General features: G+C 38.4%; 1 protein-coding gene and 1 pseudogene across 12 annotated transcripts; both read right to left on the bottom strand.

Annotated features, from left to right (window-relative positions):
* Positions 1-2,863: 2,863 nt before the first annotated feature.
* LOC147524296 (serine/threonine-protein kinase TOUSLED-like) lies at positions 2,864-6,623 on the bottom strand. 12 transcript variants are annotated; one of them, XM_086602859.1, is made up of 9 exons: positions 6,583-6,623; positions 6,113-6,163; positions 5,907-6,000; positions 5,760-5,803; positions 4,944-5,056; positions 4,318-4,384; positions 3,627-3,696; positions 3,441-3,488; positions 2,864-3,365 (listed from the first exon to the last, which is right to left on the bottom strand). In XM_086602859.1, exons 3-7 carry the CDS (start codon positions 5,992-5,994, stop codon positions 3,628-3,630), a joined length of 381 nt encoding a protein of 126 aa, XP_086458985.1. In that variant the 5' UTR covers positions 5,995-6,000; positions 6,113-6,163; positions 6,583-6,623; the 3' UTR covers positions 2,864-3,365; positions 3,441-3,488; position 3,627. The 12 variants fall into 12 exon arrangements, 4 of the variants coding, with proteins under 4 accessions (XP_086458985.1, XP_086458991.1, XP_086458980.1 ...); XR_015219172.1 differs by having other exon boundaries at positions 3,441-3,481; positions 5,891-6,000; positions 6,113-6,599; XR_015219177.1 differs by having other exon boundaries at positions 3,441-3,481; positions 5,930-6,000; positions 6,113-6,598.
* A 5,771-nt stretch (positions 6,624-12,394) lies between these two features.
* LOC147524295 (uncharacterized) lies at positions 12,395-14,070 on the bottom strand (annotated as a pseudogene).
* Between the last annotated feature and the right edge of the window lie 486 nt (positions 14,071-14,556).

Genomic DNA, 14,556 nt, shown 5'->3' with positions numbered 1-14,556 from the left:
CCAGTTCACCACAAGCATATTCAATCGGATTTAAACAACACAATGTACAAAAGAAGCCTATGATCTCTGAAGCGACAATTGAACTCAAAAGCAAACTCTTAATAGAAGTCATATTGATCTTGTTCGACTTTCTGAATTTAGAAACGACCAGTCCTGGAACTGACGCATGAGATTATCGTACGATTTCCAATTAGCCAACTATCTATTCTCCACTTGCTAATTGCACGTTTTCTAATGAATCATTATCCTCTTTGAATTTGAAATGCATTGATTCTTTTTATTCTGATTTCAAGGTTTGATCAACAACACTTTGAAGATGGACCCATATTCCTGTCTGGTTAACTTACAATATTTTCTTATAATTCTTTTCTGGTTGGATGATCTAATAATTCATGGTATGTCCTCCCTATATGAATTATCTAACGTTAAAGGAACATATTATACAAAAAAAATCGAGTGGAGCAGTGAAATGATGTACCTTCTAGTTAACAACACAGTGTTTACTACATGCATTGCTCATATTCTAATGTTCTGAAGAGGTAACCCACATATCATGCCTTTGCCCATCGTTTACCTCGATTGTAATGGAACATTCCCTGCCACAATATTCAAACTATAATGAGAATCACATTTATCCAAAAGCAAAAACAAAGAATCAATATTGATCAAATTGCAGATGGGAAAGGATATTCTACACACAGAAGTATGACTATTCATTTTGGGAAATATGTACATTATATTGCAACAATATGTTGTTAAGAAAACTTTGAAAGGAACAATTTCACATTGTCGTTAATGAAAACTTTTAGGTATGATAAAGAAAAACTAAAGGAAAAAAGTAAATAAAAACTTTAGCCGTTATGCACACGTAATTCCCATCTCAGACTCTAGTCTATCCTAAAAATATGAGAACTTTCTAGACTGGAAATCCAACAAATATTTGAGCATTTAATATATATATATATATATATATATATATATATATATATATATATATATATATATATATATATATATATATATCGGGTCACATCGACATACAGAATTGACATACGCAATCCTACCTACCAACATAATGAACTAAAAGCTGATTTTAAAGGGATGTGATCTCCACAACATGGAAATCATCTCCACAAAAAATCAGCTATTTTGAACATGTCTAACCCTACCAAAAAGTGAGTTCAAATTATAAATTTATCTGACGGTCCAGAATTTTAACACTCTTTTGACACTCTTTGACAAGACTAGACACATCTGATTGAGCTGATTTTTTGTAGAGATACTATCCATGGTAGGGAGATACTATCTACCAAAAATCAGCCCTTAGAGCAATGTGCAATTCTGCTTTTGGATTGTGTATGTCAATTCCATATATATATATATATATATATATATATATATATATATATATATATATATATATATATATATATATATATATCGGTTTGGCTATAGTGACACCCTTATTTTGCCACCCTTATCTCACACCCCTCTTGGTACGTTAGATCTACTCTAAGATGATCAGATCTAACACTCCAAATTTCAAACAACAAAATGGGGGTAAAAACGTCATTTCCTAAATCAAATTGGAAATCCACACCTTGGATCTCTCTTTCCCCATCTCAACAGCAAGAGAAACCATGATTTCTCTGTGTTTTCTCCATCTCAAGTGAACTGAAAATCACGTGCCAAATGATGATTAACTCTCTCTCTCTCTCTCTCTAGAGTTGCATCTGGTGAAGCATGAGTGCCAGACAGAGAGTGAGTGAGTGAGGGAGGAGAAGAAGATGGTCGTGAAAACTTGTTAATCTCTCTCTAATGGCGATTCATAACGTGTTAGTGAAACTCTTAGATGGAAAAATAGCAACCTTAAAATTCAAAATCCCAACAATCTCAGGCTCATCAATAAAAACCCAATTACACCAGATGCAACTCGATTACTAAGATTCGAAACCGTAAGTTGGACCAGATGCAACTCGATTACTGATCTTATTCTCGAGTTGTTGATCCTCTCACTAATGGGTTAATCTTTCACGGAATTGATCCAGATCTGGTTTTTTTTTGTTTTTTTTAGAAGATGAGACGTAAAAGATGTTTTTACCCCTACTTTTGGTTTCTGAAATTTTGAAATTTCACGATTTTTAAATAAATTAGATCTGATAATCTCAGGATTAGATCTAACGAACCAGGAGAGGTGTGAGATAAGGGTGGCAAGATAAGGGTGTCACTATAGCCAAACAGTATATATAGATATACAGTAATTCTCTAAAAAGTAGCTACTTAAGTTAACTTAAAATAAGTACGTACGTAAAACTTCACCTACAAAATGAATTCAAACCTAATTTTTTGTGGTTATGAAGCACTCACCATAATGATTATCTTTCCAAAATTTCAACTCATTTGGAAACCTCTAACATAGATAAAAATTATTGTCATCTTTAAAAAGAAATCTAACGGTCCAGAAATGTTAAATTTTTGTAATTGTTTTATGTCAATGTTAGAGATTTCCAAATGAGGTGAAATTTTGTAGAGATGATCTTAATATTGAGTATATCATATCCACAAAAAAATAGGTTTAAATTCATTTTGTAGGTGAAATTTTACTTATGTACGTATTTTAAAGTTAACTTAAGTAGCTACTTTTAAGATATATATATATATATATAAGGATGAGTGAATAACTCATACCTATTGCAAGTTTCTCTTTCTCAAATTAAAGCATCAGTACAAATTACGGGATGATTAGTAAGACAATGAATAGAGGAAGAATAAAAACATAGAAAGAGGAACTCACATAATCTTGAGAGAACCCAAAAAATGACATTTGTAATAGAAACCAACTCCACCAAATTCCAATCAAATCTGTGTAAAGTGCATTGTAGTAAAATATTTTGGAACTAAAAGATTTTCACAAAAGAAGAGTCCAAAAGGACAAAATTGAACCTGTCGAGATTCATGACCATACAACAGACGTTAAGAAGAAAAGGGTCAACCAATCCTTAGTTAGTAATAGATGAGAGTTACATTTTCATCATATACAACACCCATTGAAGTAAATGCAAACACATGATTGTATGACCGTATGTTTTCTGTGAAATGTTTCCCAAGGTCACCTTCATCACGAAACAATTGAACTAAATCACGTGGTGCTGATGGTCTCGGGAGATTTATTCTTCCTTTTGAGCAACATATTTCTGCGGTTTCATGAACGAACTGTTTTGCTCCACATTTGTTGCAAATTCTAGGTTGTGGCAACATGTATGGGTGGAAATCTTCATCTCGAACGAAATTCATAGCACATCTATAAAACCCAGGGCTTCATTATAGTGGTGATGACGTTGAAGGGTTATTAAGATAGTTGTCATCTGCATCCATTGATAACAATCAATTATCTGAAAGCAACAACTTTAAAGAGACAAAAAATTAAATGAAAAAATTACCTAAGCTGTGATTATACGTCGACATTGGGAGAGTTTGTATACTGGATGCTAAACGGAAAACAGTAATAGACAATGTCAAATATCTAAAAATTAAATTATTGGCTGGAAAGAATTTATGCAGGGGGAACTAAATACCCAAAAACAGGAAGAAAATTAAGTAACAATATAGGCAATATATGTCAATACCTTATGTAGGAGACGAATGAGGTGCTCGAAATCGCCTCTGATATCTATTCCTATCTCTAATACTATGCACCTTGTTGGCGAAACAAAGCAAATAACACATTAACCAAGAAAGAACTAAAATGATGAAAACTTTAAACATTTAAAAAAAAAAAAAAAAAAAATACAAATAACAACTTGTTCCATTCCGACAGTGTTAACAGCCGTAACAATTCGTTTGAAAGGAAGAGAAGTAGAGGATTAGAGGGATATATTAAAACTGAGAATACAAAGATGGATTAAAGGAATTTTTTTCTCTGCAGCAAAAGGGTACGAATATGGAGAAAGGGCAACGAATGGTAGGCCCTTTTTTGAATTCTAAAAGGGGGTGGATTATCGGTTTATTCATGAAAATTGTAGGCGAAGCAGTGCGTCTGTTGGTCTAGAATTTCCAACTTTCGTGAGTTTTAAGTGTTGGAAACACGCAATGACTGATTTACCCTTTGAACGTGAAGTGGAGGAAATTTTGTGGGTGAAACTTTCGGGTACCCCTTTGGACCAAAAGATTGGGTTAAGACCGAGAATACGGCAACTAATAAACGGGGCAAGTTTCCCATTATATATAAGATAAGATATAAGATAAGATAACCCGAGTCAGGCATGTGACTAGACTTCCTAACTGTTCCAGAGAAACAAAGGGCTGAAAAATACATACCAGATGTGAATTCAAATCCTTCAGTGCTTCCCCATCCTCCCATGTCTCGGAAATAATTGTTCCAGCTCTGCAGTTAGAGGATGAACACACATAGAAGCAGAAAAAATAGTAAAGTCAGTGATAGGGATGCTTACTAGACAATAAGTACATTGAAAGTGCAAAAAGAATTGCAGCTAAGTAAGATAAGTTGTCTCTTAAAGTGCTTTTGTTACTAGAATCAGCAAAAAAGCTTTGGCTATTGAGCATATTTTTCTTGGTGTTGACTAATCTAGCGGAAAAACAAGAAGGATCTGCATCATCTCTAGCATGTTTCAAATTCAAATAGCCATGCAATTCCTTTGTTTGGTACAAGAGGGAAAATCCCAAAACTCTCCTATAAGTGATTCAAAATACTTGTGCGGGCCAAAGAAATACAGAGCATCCTCAACTACATGGATGGGGATGAACTTGCAGAATAAAGATATCGAAATGAACAGATGGTAAGCCAGGATTTATCATATAATCACCGTTCAGTTCCCATAGGGTCCGTAAATTATGACATTAGAATTGGAGAAATCAACGCATAATGTAAGTTAATTTTTAAGATTATTCTCCCCTTGTTATCATAACAAGGTAACGGACTGTACCTGATCACTCCCACAATGCCAAGCCTCAAAGAATCGTGTCGTACTTTTGCCCTTGCTTCTTGTCTCTCGGGTTTTGAAATAGATATTAACAGATCAGATATTACTTTTACTCTCTGCATCAGAGTTGACAAACAGGCCAACCAATTATCAGTGAAATTTTCCAAGCCAAACTGACACGCAAGATAAGTTTCATTAAAAAGAATAATAATGCCTACTCTAAGTAAGAAACATACCAACAGAAGATAAACATTCTCCATGATTTTTTATATGAACATGCCAGTCAAAGTTATTCAAATAGAATGGACAATGTTGGACCAGTAGATACCTTTTTAGTAACCTTTAGAAATTAAAGAACACAAACGAGCGCTTATCAAAGAACACTGATGGGATCAAAACAAATAAATAATTTAATAAAAAGAGATAATCCATTTCGATGTCATATAATGACATTTTCCCATGTTACATGGACACTCTATATTTTTTAAAAATCCGTGTCGGATAGGACACATTGTATGTGATATACCTAAAGTTTTGATATTTTGAGTTGTCAGACACTTCGTACTGTGCTAATGTAACTTAGCTTTTCCCTAAGCAGAAGGCGTCAAGTTGCTGATAGAAGAAAACTTTCAAACTAAGGAGTAAAATCCTAGACACCAAACTTTGAGCCTATGATTAAGGATCACAGGAAACCAATAAGATTTAAGAAGAGGAGGTGAATGATTCAGCACGCTAAATCATGATATCAGACATAGTTAAGCACAAATCACGAAAATAGAGGAAATCCATTTAAAAGGCACTAAGCTGCAGAAGTAGTACCTTACGCTTCAATGCTGCTCTTGATCTTTGACGTCTTTTAATTCCTGGCCATATAACAAAATCCAAATAAATTAAAATTATAGAGGGATTAAGAAATTCCCAAATGCAAACAATATCAAAAGAAAATGGACATCTTTTCTAACTGACGACAAAGTTGCTGATGATCAGACATTTCTTGACGTGATCTACCCAGATCTTCTTTTAAAGACGCAACTTGTGCACGCCAGGATGTCATTTCCTCCTATTTCCAGTAAAAGAGAATAAACAAACCGAAGAAAAGTCAAATTTTTAAGTTCATTCTACAAAGGAGATTAAATATATAGGTCAATCAATGTTTAGGGAAGAGAGAATACCTATCCAGAAGTCAAATCATCCTTCACAAAGTGGTCTATAGGACGAGTCGCCTGCCAGAAGTAGAAAATGATCCTCAATGTTTTCAAAATTAACATGTTGAATAAAGAACCAAGGTGATTATAGAAAGATGACCAACAGAAAACACTCTGCACTTTAACCCATCATACTTAGTAGCATATATGTTACATGACAAATGTATTAAATAAAAGTTCTTGATCATATCATTCTGGTAAGTTGAGAATGGAAGAACTTTTGAACCCATCAGTCATATGTATACAAACTTATATATTGATAAAGAAGGTCGATATGAATCAGATTGATTGGCACAAACATAATGCACAAGAAAGTAAGAAACAAAAACAACTACGAGTACAATCCAATAAGTCATAAACTCTTATCCATCAATTAAAACATGAGAAACAATGATTAAGACCGAGAGTTATTTGAATAGAATTTTCAAATTTTGTACCGATAAAATGAATTTAGTCATATTGTAATAATCAAACTCATGCTCAAAATTGCGTTTGAATTTTAAAGAGATACAGATATTGTTGGGGATTATACCAATACCAATCGATTCCCCCACTACACAGATAACTTATATTTGAACACAATTCAACTCCAGACAAATTCTAAATATCAACTACAACCTATACTAACATGCCCAACTCGCTAAACAACTATTAACAACAGATAATAATGTAAAGCAGTAAAAGCAAACCACAAAACAAAGATTTACCGTGGTTCGGCCAATGGTGCCTACTTCCACAAGAGCTAGTTAACATAAAGTGGGAAGAAAGATTACAATCTCTCCTTTCAACACCTTACTAGATCACTCTTTATCTCTTTACTGGGGTTATATCTCTCAGTAAAGGTTATCTCTCAATCTTGATAGCTTTCAAGATTGGGTTTAATCTCTCTTTGTTTTAGTCCGGATTCCAATCCTTCGACTTGGTTAGGTTTTCCAAAACCTTGATTTTGTTTTTATACAAAAAAACAAAATTTTCGCGATTCTTGTAGAAATGCCCACAAAATTAGACACGGCGGTCGCGCTTTGCGCTTCGCTGGTCGCTAAACATCGGAGCTATGGCGGTGCGCTTCTTCATATGAAGCGCTGGTCGCTTCAAACATCGGAGCTATGGCGGGTGCGCTTTTCGTATGAGCCGGTCGCGCCAAACTCGGGTGATTCAAAGGCACGAGCGAGTGCGCTACTCGAAAGCGTGCGCGGCTCGACATCTCCAACACCGAATCAGCTCCATTTCTCTCCTCATGTGAGGGATAACACTAACAATCTCCCCCTCCCGAACAGTGAGGGGGGATACCTCCATGCAATTTCCAAATCAACAGGAGGAGTCTGCTACCATTCCGGCGGTAGCATAACAAATATCAAACTTACCTTTCGTAAGATTTTGGTCATCATATCCGACCCGTTCTTGTCGGTATGGATCTTCTCGATACACAAATGCTTGTCTTCGAGTACTTCTCTAATCCAATGATAACGCGTGTATGTGCTTGGATCTAGAATGAAAACTTCGGTTCTTGCTCAAATGGATGGCGCCTCGATTGTCACATAACTACAAACCGTTTTACGCTTTAGCCCTAGTTAGTCGAAGAACCTCTTCATCCATAGCATCTCTTTGCAACACGATTGGCTGCAATATACTCGCTTCTTCAGTAGTGGAGGGGCAACACACTTTTACAACTTAGATTGCCAAGAAACCGCCCCCCGCAAAAGTAACGGATAACCCGAGAGGTGGACTTCATCGAGTCAACATCACCTGCCATGTCTGCATCAGTGTAGCCTTCAAGTAAGGGCTTACTTTCACCAAAACACAAACACAATTTGAAAGTGCCCTTGAGATATCTCAATATCCACTTAACACCTTCCCAATGTTCTTTACCCGGATTTGACAGAAATCGACTTACAACACCAACGACGAAAGCAATATCCGGTCTAGTACACACCATGGCATACATCAAACTACCCACTGCGGATGCATAAGGAATCTTTCCCATCTGACTCTGCTCATGCTCACCCTAAGGACACATCTCTTTGGTCATGTGAAACTGGCCACAAAGCGGACAACTGACTGGCTTCGCTTGATCCATGTTGAATCTCTTCAACACCTTCTCAATGTAGCTTTCTTGAGAAAGCCACAACTTCTCACTCTTTTTGTCACGAGTGATCCGCCTCCCAATTATCTACTTTGCTTGACCCAAATCCTTCATCTCAAAAGACTTACTCAAGTCTTTCTTCAGCTTGGATATCTTGTTGATGTTTGGGCCAACTATCAACATATCATCCTCATACAGCAATAGCACTATGAAATCCCCATCTGGAAATCTCTGAACAAATGCACAATGATCGGAAGCAGACTTCTTGTATCCTTGCTTCGCCATAAAGGAGTCAAACTTTATGTACCATCGTCTCGGTGCTTGCTTCAACCCATACAAGCTCTTTATCGCCTTGCATACTAGGTGCTCCTTTGCCTTTGACCTCAAACCCTCCTCGGGGTCCATGTAGACATCTTCTTCAAGGTCTCCATGAAGAAAAGCTCTCTTAACATCTAGTCGCTCAACCTCTAGGTTCATACTTGCGGCCATACCCAATACCACCCGGATAGAAGTCATCTTCACTACAGGAGAGAAAATCTCATCAAAGTCAATCCCTTTCCTTTGACCGAATCCCTTCACAACAAGGCGAGCTTTGTGCCTTGGGTGAGGATTGTTCTCCTCATGCTTGACTTTGTATATCCACTTATTCTTGAGAACTTTTCTCCCTGTGGGTTTCTCAACTAACTCATAAGTGTGATTCTTATGCAAAGAATCCATCTCGTCATGCATGGCCTTCAACCACTTTTCTTTTGTGCGTACCTTCAAGGTGCCTCTTGATAGTACATAGGTTTTCCACCATCTGATAGTAGCACGTACGTATGTGGTGGATACCTGGTTGAAGCTAGTCTCCCTCTGTCAGACCTCCTTGCCCCATCTGCTGGTGCCTCAGGAGGATGCACTTCGCTTGCTCACGGTGGTGGTTCATGCATCTCATCTGCATCTTCTATACCAATAGGTTCTATCCCATCATGAGCAATAGGATTCTCATCACGAGCTTTAAACTCATGGTTCTCTGCATTCTCAATGCCTTACGCACGCTCCACAAAAGGAACTTCGGTTCAATCAACAAGATCATTGGTGAAAGCCCGTAGCTTCTCACCCTCCTCAAAAGTCTGCTATGGTTTGGTCTTCTAAGAACACAACATCTCGACTTTGGATTACCTTCTTGTTAATCGGATCATAGAGTTTGTAACCAAACTTTTCATCTCCATAACCCGGAAAAAATGCACCGCTTGGCTTTGTCATCAAGCTTGGATCTCTCATCCTTCGGAATATACACAAATGCCCCGCGACCCAAATACCACCAAGTATCCATAATCAACATCTCTCGCTGACCATACTCTCTCGGATAATCACTATTCGGAGGATTTGCGGCGACAGGTTGATCACATGCACGCCGCAGACGCATTGCTTCTACCCAGTAGCTTCTAGGTAGCTTAGAGTGAGATAGCATGCATCTCATCCTCTCTATAATGGTACAGTTCATTCTCTCTGCTATTCCATTCTGTTGCGGTGTCTTGGGAACGGTCTACTCATGACGAATCCCATGACTCTGGCAATACTCTTTAAATGGCCCAATGTACTCACCCCCATTATCTGAGCGAATACACTTCAACAACTTCCCAATCTCTCTTTCCACCATGCTGTGGAATTTCTCAAACACGCCAAGTACTTCATCTTTGGTCTTCAGACTATAGGCCCATATCTTTCTTGACGCATCATCAATGAATGTCAAGAAGTACGAAGCTCCCTGGTGGGACTTTACTCTCATAGGACCACATAAGTCTATGTGCACTAGTTCAAGGACAGTGTCCTTTCTGTGAGACGGGAATCTTTGGAAAGACACCCTGTGTTGCTTTCCTACCAAACAATGAGTACATGTATTTAAATGTGTACCTTTAATGTCTGGCACGGCCTTTTGCTTAGCAAGAACTTCTATCCCTTTTATGCCCATGTGACAGAGTCTCTTGTGCCACAGTTCAGATGAAGCTTCTTCTTCTACCGCGTTAAACCCCGCTTTTACACAAACTAGCCTTTGTTTTGTAAAAGAGCAAGTTTTTCTTTTCCTCTCGGCTGCTACAATGGAACCTCTCTTTCGGTTTCCATACCCGTTACCAAAACGAAGTTTACAAAGCCATCATCATCTAATTTTCCAAATAAATTAGGCTTAACCGTATGTCGGGGACATGTCTTACATCCTTGAGTGTCAAGGTGTAGCCGACATTGGTTTCTACATGAACATCTCCAATGCCTATAATCTTGAGACTCCACATTTGCCCATCCTTACTTCACCATATTCACCACAGGTACCGTAGGTAGTGAAGAATCCCTCAGGCGGTGTGATGTGATAGGATGCTCCCAGTATCTATCACCCACTCAGATATCGACATGAGGTACTAAGACAAAGACACCACACCACACCGACATTCCCCACTAGGTCGCCGACTAGTGTGGTAGTATCTCTGCTGTGTTTTCGTTCCTCTGCACCATGTCTTCATGTACACAGCTTATTCTTCTCATCCCTCTTCGATTTCTTACGCACTCATATCCGAAAGTGGCCTTTGGTGGCACAATAGTAACATTGCCTCTCGCCTTAGGAGTTCTAGCTTCACCCCTAGATTTATACATCACCTCTAGAACGAGATGGTTTTCTGTTTCGACCTCTCCCCGGTTCTCTGTGAAAAGGAACTCTTGAGTGAGAAGAGCTGCTTCTTGCACTCCTTCTAGTCTCCTCATTCAACAAAGACGTGGTAGCCATCTCCATGGTAACAATTCCATCCTTGGCTGCTCCGTGTAGAGAAACTGCTAATGTCTCCCAACTTCCGGGTAGAGAGCCTAATAGAAACAAAGCCTCAACTTCGTCTCCCAAATTGATCTTCATCAAATGCATCTGATTGATGATATTTTGTACTTTATTAAGATGCTCAGACATTAAAGAACCTTCTTGGTACTTCGTATCTGCAAACTTCTTAACGACTAGCACTTTGTTTCTACCCGACTTCCTCTCATAAAGGTCTTTGAGTTTCTTCCACAGACTGAAGGCTGTAGTTTCTTGGGACACATGGTGAAAGACAATCGCCGTCAATCCATTCATTCGAATGTATCCAATCGCTTTTCATCAAGTTTTTCCACTCGGCCTCATCATCGGTCTTTTTCTCGGGTTTTACTCCCTCATTCTCAATGGGAAGTGCTAAGTCCTTGCAGTATAGCAAGTCTTCCATCTTGGCTTTCCAGATGGTGTAGTTCTTCCTATTCAGACTCATCATGCAAGTGTTCACGGAATGGTCCATCTCTACAAGTTATTTAACCTCAAATCTTTTCCCAGAAATTTCGTCAAACACCTTCTGACCAAGATTCAGATAACACCCTAGGCTATTCTAACCAAGGCTCCGATACCACTTGTTGGGGTTTAAACTAATACCAATCAATTCCCCCACTACACAGATAACTTGTATTTGAACACAATTCAACTCCAGACAAATTCTAAATATCAACTACAACCTATACTAACATGCCCAACTCGCTAAACAACTATTAACAACAGATAATAATGTAAAGCAGTAAAAGCAAACCACAAAACAAAGATTTACCGTGGTTCGGCCAATGGTGCCTACTTCTACAAGAGCTAGTTCTTTATAAAGTGGGAAGAAAGATTACAATCTCTCCTTTCAGTCTCTCACCTTACTAGATCACTCTTATCTCTTTACAGGGTTGTATCTCTATAAAGGTTATCTCTCAATCTTGATAGCTTTCAAGATTGGGTTTCTGTCTCTTTGTTTTAGTTTGGATTCCAATCCTTCTGACTTGGTTAGGTTTTCCAAAACCTTGATTTTGTTTTTATACCAAAAAACAAATTTTGCGGTTACTTTAGCGAAGCCCACAAAATTAGACCTGGGCGCGGGTGCTCCCCCTTTGAGCGCGGGTCGCGCCTAAACACTGGAGCTATGAGCGCGGGTCACGCCTAAACACTGGAGCTATGAGCGCGGGTGCGCCTCATATGAGCGTGGGTCGCGCCCAAACTCTGGACTGATTCAAAGGCACGCCTTGTCGCTTACTCCTTGGCCTTCAGCGCCTCGACATCTCCAACGCCGAATCAGCTCCGTTTCTCTCCTCATGTGAGGGATAACACCAACAGATATATCTTGTATTAACTATTGTAATGATCTTTAAACTTTGCGGGCAAAGGTTCTCTTCTTTGCACCATGCTGAACTACTTTTTCCTCTACGGGAAGGCCTTTACGACGTCTCACGGCGTCAATAAGTTTCCTTGCTGTATTTGGCAGAACACTTGAACCATCTCCAAACTCTTCAATCTCCTCTTCTGTTTTGGGTACAAAGAAAGGATCCTCCTCAAGTGTCTCCCAATGGCTAAACACAAGTAGAGTGCTACAAGCTCCAGAAGTCCATCTTCTACGCTCATTTGCGAACCCAAAGTTTTCTGCAACCGGAACATAAGCATACACAGTGAACAATGAAGACCCCTCCTGCATCTCCTCCTTGAGTACCCGAGCCTGCCTCCTTGCAAGCACGATATACATAGCAACCAAGTACTCAATGGTCGTGTTCAGCTCACAGAAGTACATGCCTTCTACAAGTCTAGGCTTTTTCCTCGGCTAACGGCTTTTACATGTATCCTTCACGCAGTCATAATCTGTTATGTGAATATGCCATCTTTGGTCCGATAGATCCGTAAAAGGTTCGGGACTCATCAGATCGCTTCCTCCCAATGGAGAAATGTAAGCTTCAACGAGAAAAGCCAAACCCCACATTGGTTCATCACAAGGGTCCAAATTTGCCGCCAAGCTAATCGGAACCCCGATACCACTGTTTTGCAAACTCTTGTCCTCCATGTTCAATGAGCTTATTGCTTTGGAAGAATTTTCATTGCTCTGTGTACCATGTTCCCCCATGAACCTTAATGTTTCAGATGCATGAGAAGAACCCGGAATAAGAACAGAGGCATCCTCACTCTCTACCTCCGGATCTGGAACAAGGAGGATGTTTGGGCTAACATGTCATGTCCCAATGCAAGTGCCCAAATCCTAAGAAGTACTGAGATAATGAGACATCAACTCAAATTACAATTCATTTCATTGACTTCTTTATTATTACACTTGATATTTATATATGAGAGACTTGTAAGTTGTTACAACAGAATCTATTAGAGCATAACTGAAAACTGTTAGAACTAATAACTAAATTAGTTAGAAGTTAGTTATGCTGATGTGGACTGCTGATGTGGATTATCTCTGATACACCCCCTCAAGCTAATGTTTGGTAAAACACATAGCTTGTGCTGAAGTAGAGAAAATCTGACTGAAGAAAGCCCCTTTGTAAAAATGTCAACAGTTTGATCATGTGTGTGAATGTAATGCAGTTGTATAGCATTTGAAGTGACTAGTTCTCTTACATAGTGAAAATCTACCTCAATGTGCTTTATACGTGCATGAAGGACTAGATTCTTGGACAGTGAGATTGCACTTACATTATCAAATAATAAAAGTGGTGGTTGCTTGAGAAAAACATGTAAATCCTTCAAAAGTATTGAGAGCCAAAAGAGTTCAGCTGATGTGTAGGCAAGAGATCTATATTCTGCTTCTGTAAAAGATCTAGAGATTGTTGGTTGCTTCTTAGAGCTCCAACTGATAGGACTATTTCCAAAATAAATACAAAAGCCACTTGTAGATCTCCTTGTGTCTGGACAACCAACCCAGTCTGAATCAGAATAAGCTGTTATCATTGAGAAGCCTTTTGTGAGTTTTAGGCCATGAGTAATAGTACCCTTCAGAAACCTCAGTATTCTTTTCACTGCCAACATGTGTGATGTTCTTGGGGCATGCATAAATTGACAAAATTGATTTACCGCATAAGCTAAATCAGATTTTGTCCATAAAAGATATTGTAGGGCATCCACTATTGTTTTAAAGACTATAGGATCAGGCAATATGTCACTAGAGAAGTTATTTAGCTTTTATGTTGTAGAACATGGTGTAGAACATGGCTTTGCATTTTCCATAGATGCTTTCTTAAGTACCTCCAAAGCATATTTACTCTGACACATAAACATTTCATCACTTGTTCTATGTATTTGCATTCCAAGAAAGTAATAAATCTCCCCAAGATCCTTCATTGCAAAATATTGACTTAAGAGTCCAAGCAGAGTGTGACAATATGCAGCAGAATTTCCTGTGAGTAATATATCATCCACATAAATCAAAATGATGGTGATTGTATCATCTTACTTTCTCACAAATAAGGATGTGTCTACTTTTGCTAGTTCAAAACCATATTCCAGTAAAGCTCCCATGATAAGGATTTCTGCAATTTG

Source organism: Coptis chinensis, chromosome 1 (assembly GCF_015680905.1).
Source record: "Coptis chinensis isolate HL-2020 chromosome 1, ASM1568090v1, whole genome shotgun sequence".
Taxonomy (NCBI): Eukaryota; Viridiplantae; Streptophyta; class Magnoliopsida; order Ranunculales; family Ranunculaceae; genus Coptis; species Coptis chinensis.
Note: the sequence above shows the minus strand (reverse complement) of the source record. Positions and strands in the feature narration are given on the sequence as shown.